The 4,374-nt window shown below is 56.3% G+C and overlaps 1 protein-coding gene across 1 annotated transcript; it reads right to left on the bottom strand.

The window, feature by feature from the left end:
- Window positions 1-2,159: 2,159 nt before the first annotated feature.
- Window positions 2,160-4,001, bottom strand: JUND (JunD proto-oncogene, AP-1 transcription factor subunit). The gene has a single exon (XM_033136760.1). The coding sequence runs from the start codon at window positions 3,781-3,783 to the stop codon at window positions 2,764-2,766; it is 1,020 nt and encodes a 339-aa protein (XP_032992651.1). The 5' UTR covers window positions 3,784-4,001; the 3' UTR covers window positions 2,160-2,763.
- Between the last annotated feature and the right edge of the window lie 373 nt (window positions 4,002-4,374).

A 4,374-nucleotide genomic window follows, 5' to 3' on the forward strand; every position in this document is an offset into this window, starting at 1 on the left:
ACAAAAGAGGTTTAAATACTCTCTCAAGGCAAATCTTTAAAAATGTAGTATACACACTGACAACTGGGAAACACTGGCCTGCGAGCGCTCCAGTTGGAGAACAGCCTTTACCAAAGGTGTCATGTGCTTTGAAGACACTCGAACTCAGGACGCAAGGGAGAAACATGCCAAGAGGAAGGCATGCTTGGAAAATCCTCATTGTGATCCACTCCCTCCTGGAAACCCCCGTGTGGAGGGACGTGTGGATCCAGAACTGGCTTCCACAGTCATTTACAGACTCACTGTTAAGACCATGTTTATGGAAGACAATCTTACTCGGCTATGAGGGATCGCAGAAGAAGAATCTCAATCACTCACAAAATCAAAACCTTTCACTATCAGGTTTTGTCCAAATGCACTTATTTTAAGGCTATCTACCGGTCTTTTATTTATTGGTACACAACTATCTCGTCTTTCCCCAAAAGAGCTCAAGGTGGCATATTGTTGCCTTTTCCCCTTCTACCCCTAACAACAACCCTGCAAGGTAGGCTTAGGGAGGGAGAGACAATGACTCAAGGTCACCCCACCCACCCACCCATTCAAGTTTTGAACCCTGATCTCCCAGGTCGCAGTACAACACTCTCTCTAACCACTACACTGTGCTACCTATTTGTAACATTTGAGTTCTCAGAAATTAAATTAATGGGTTTCAGAGGGGAAGGGACACAAATTTGGAAATACTCAAATTTGGAGTCCGTACTCCAAAACCCAGACCTTTTAATGTGCCCTAAATGTTCTGAAATGTTTCCAAGTTGTTTTGTTACAATTACTTCGAAACACTCTTACTTGGTTTCAGAATTGTTTGCAATAATGTTGCTTTAAATTGTTTTGCTTTAAACTTTCTGATGTTTGCCAGGGAGGGCAGGCCATAAAACCAACACCCCCAGAACCTTAAAATTTCCCCACAGCTGAATTTGAAGCTGAAACCTACCCCCACCCCACTCAAAAACAAAATATTGCTTGAAACTCAGAAATACAGTTGGAGACAAAACTATTGCCCAGACATAATTATGGAGCTCAAAACTGGGTTCAAGCAAATAGTCACAATAATAATGAAAATGTGACTATCCCTCGCACTGAATAGTTGGATGGCCATCTGTCATGGATGCTTCAGCTGAAATTCCTGCTTTGCAGAGGGTTGGACTAGATGAGCCCTGGGGGTCCCCCTTCCAACTCTACAATTATAGACATCCTACGAATGTCTGCAGGATCATGACAGATTTTTTTAAAAGGCAAGATTTTGCATGCTTTAAGACCTACTAAACTTAAGGAAGTCACCACTTCAAAGGGCATTCTCAGAATTCAAAGGGGAAAGGTTTATTTATGGCTACCTGGACCCCACCTCAAATAAAAATTTGTGGAGTGTTAGGTGGCCAGGAACAGGACATACTGAAGGAGCGTCTCCACCCCCATCGTTCAGCCCAGATACTGAGGTCCAGCTCCGAGGGCCTTCTGGTGGTTCCCTCCCTGTGAGAAGTGAAGTTACAGGGAACCAGGCAAAGGGCCTTCTTGGTGGTGGCTCCCGCCCTGTGGAATGTCCTCCCACCAGATGTCAAAGAAATAAACAACTACCTGACTTTTAGAAGACATCTGAAGGCAGCCCTGTTCAGGGAAGTTTTTAATGTTTGATGTTTTAATTCATTTTTAATTTCTTGTTGGAAGCCACCCAGAGTGGCTGGGGAAACCTAGCCAGATGGGCAGGGCGTAAGTAACAAATTAGTAGTATTATCATCATCATCATCATCATCATCATCCTGACCCAGAGCAACTAGACTGCTGGGCTGTTAAACGAGGTTCTGAAATCTATCCTGCATAAGCAACGTCACCCCAAAAACACACACACTTCCCCCCCCCCAAGGCTGTGCCAAGGGGTTCAGTGCCCAGCCTGGGCACCAGAGGGCGATGGCACTCCATGCTTTTGGGCTCAGGAGCCTCCCCTCAAAATTGACTCTGCAAGGCCAGCCTTTGCCAACCGGGCGCCATCCAGATGTTCACTTCACCAGCCGAGGGCCAGAAACATCTGGGAGGGTGCCTAATGTGCAGGGAGGTTGCTTTTGAAGGGAAGATAAAAGTTCCATACCACACCCTCCCATGCAATAATAAGCCAAACAGACAGTCTCTTATTTCCAAACTCCTGCACAGGTTTTTTTTACTGCACAATGGAATGTGATGATAGATAAAGAGATAAGATATAATGGCAAACCTCCCCCCCCCAAAAAAAACAGCAAGAAAAGAGGGGCATATTAAACATAAATACAGTATGGTGGAAGGAAAGACATGGTCTATGAGGAAAAAATATTGGGAGGGCCAAGAGTGGAAGGCAGTCACATCTGGGCACGCTGCGTTTGGAGGGGGTGGGAAAGAGAGGCAAAGATTACAAGGGGGGTGAGACTGGGTAATGGCAGCTGCGCTGGGTGGGAGCTTCCAAAAGCAGCCCCCTCCCCAAAATCCTGCGCCCGTTTCCTCCAGCAAGTTTTAAAAAATGTCTCAAGTCCTCTGTGCGCGCGGCCCACAAGGAAGTCTTGGGGGGTGGGGGACCCCCATTCGGCGTCCACACCCATCCACCTTTGCATTGTCCGACGTGGGGGGGGGGGCCGCGCGGAAGAGGAGCCGGGGTCCAGAGAGAAGGAGAGGCCGCCTCCCCCCCCCAAAAAAACCGTCCAACCCGCGCGTCCTCCCGGCTCCTCCGCCTGTCCCGGCTGGCGGTGCGCCCCGTTGGGGCGCTCAGTAGGCCGGCACCTGGTGCGGCTGCTGGGCCGCCGTTTGGGGCAGGAGCTGGCAGCCGCTGTTGACGTGGCTGAGCACCTTCTGCTTGAGCTGCGCCACCTGCTCGCGGAGCAGGTTGGCCGTCGAGGCGAGCTCCGTGTTCTGGCTCTTGAGACTCTTCACCTTCTCCTCGAGGCGCGAAATGCGCTCCAGCTTCCGCCGCCGGCACTTGGAAGCGGCGATGCGGTTGCGCAGCCGCTTGCGCTCCGCCTTGATCCGCTCCTGCGTGTCCATGTCGATGGGCGACAGAGGGGGACTGTCGCCGAAGCTCGCCACCTCGGGCACCGTCTGCGGCTCGTCCTTCAGCGGCGCGGGCGGCGGAGGGGGCAGGCGAGAGTGCGCCTGGAAGGGGCTCCCGTCCGTCGGGTACCCCCCGGCCGCGCCGGCGAAGGGGCTGAGGTTGGCGTAGATAGGGGGCTCCTGCGGGCCGTGCTGCTGCGAGGCCGGGGCCAGGCTGGCGGCCGAGGGCAGCTCTCCCCCGACGGGCCCCCCGCCGCCGCCCAGCTGGTTCTGGTTGTGCAGGTCCTCAAGCGCCTTCACGAAGCCGGCGGCGAACTCCTGCTCGTCGGGGGCGCCGCCTCCGCCGCCTCCTTTGGGGAAGTGGAACTGGGCGCCGCCGCTGGTCGGCGTGGTCGTCACCAAGCCGTTGGACTGGATGATCAGGCGCTCCAACTCGGGAGACGCCAGCTTGAGCAGGCCCAAATCCGGCGAGCTGAGCAGCGCCGCGCCGTCGGGGGCGCCGCTGGGGGGCGGCTGCTGCTGCTGCTGCGGGTGCTGCTGGTGGGGGCCGCCCCCTCCGTGGCTCTTCCCGGCCGCGCCCGGGTCGGCGCCCGCCAGCGCCAGGGAGAGCCCGTCTTTCTTCATCATGTTGGAGCCGTCGGGGAAGGCGCCGCCGGGGCGCACCGACGAGGGAGAAAGGGCCGCCGACGAGGCCGCCAAGGCGATCAACACGTCGTCATGGTAGAAAGGTATTTCCATCCTCCTCCTCCGCTCCCCCGCCGGCTGCGGAGGGAGGGAGGCAGGCGGCCGGATCGCGCCCGCCTCCCCTTCGACGACGGGGTTGCGCGCAACGGGTGCCCTCCGCAGCGGCTTCTCCGGCGGCTTTTGCTGGTCGAGGCGCCGCTTGCCCCCGAGACGACCGCGACGACCCTCCCCCCGCCCCCTCGCCGCTGCCGACAGCGCCTCGCTCCTCCTCCTCCTCCCGCGTACCTCTCTCTTTAATGCGCCGGCGAGCGCGGGCGCCCCCTCTTTATAGCCTCCGCCGGCCGCTATGAGCTCACCGCCGACGTCTCCCATTGGCTGCAGATGACGTCTAAAGGGGGAGGCTGCTTTGCATGGGGACACGCCCCCAGTCTCCTCCCCCCTCCCTCCCCCGGGCGCCCCCCCCGTCGCCAGGCGACCTGCGCCGTCAACTGCGCACAACAGCGCGCGGCCTCTTGGGCTGATGTCATCGCAGGGCTGGCCGCGTGTTGCGCGCCAAGAAGAAGGGGGCGCAGAAGGGGCGCGCCAACTTGCATTTAATCCAGTTTGTAATCTAGATTGCATTTAATCGAGTTTGCAAGGGGGCTC

This window comes from Lacerta agilis, chromosome 18, assembly GCF_009819535.1.
Source record: "Lacerta agilis isolate rLacAgi1 chromosome 18, rLacAgi1.pri, whole genome shotgun sequence".
Taxonomy (NCBI): domain Eukaryota; kingdom Metazoa; phylum Chordata; class Lepidosauria; order Squamata; family Lacertidae; genus Lacerta; species Lacerta agilis.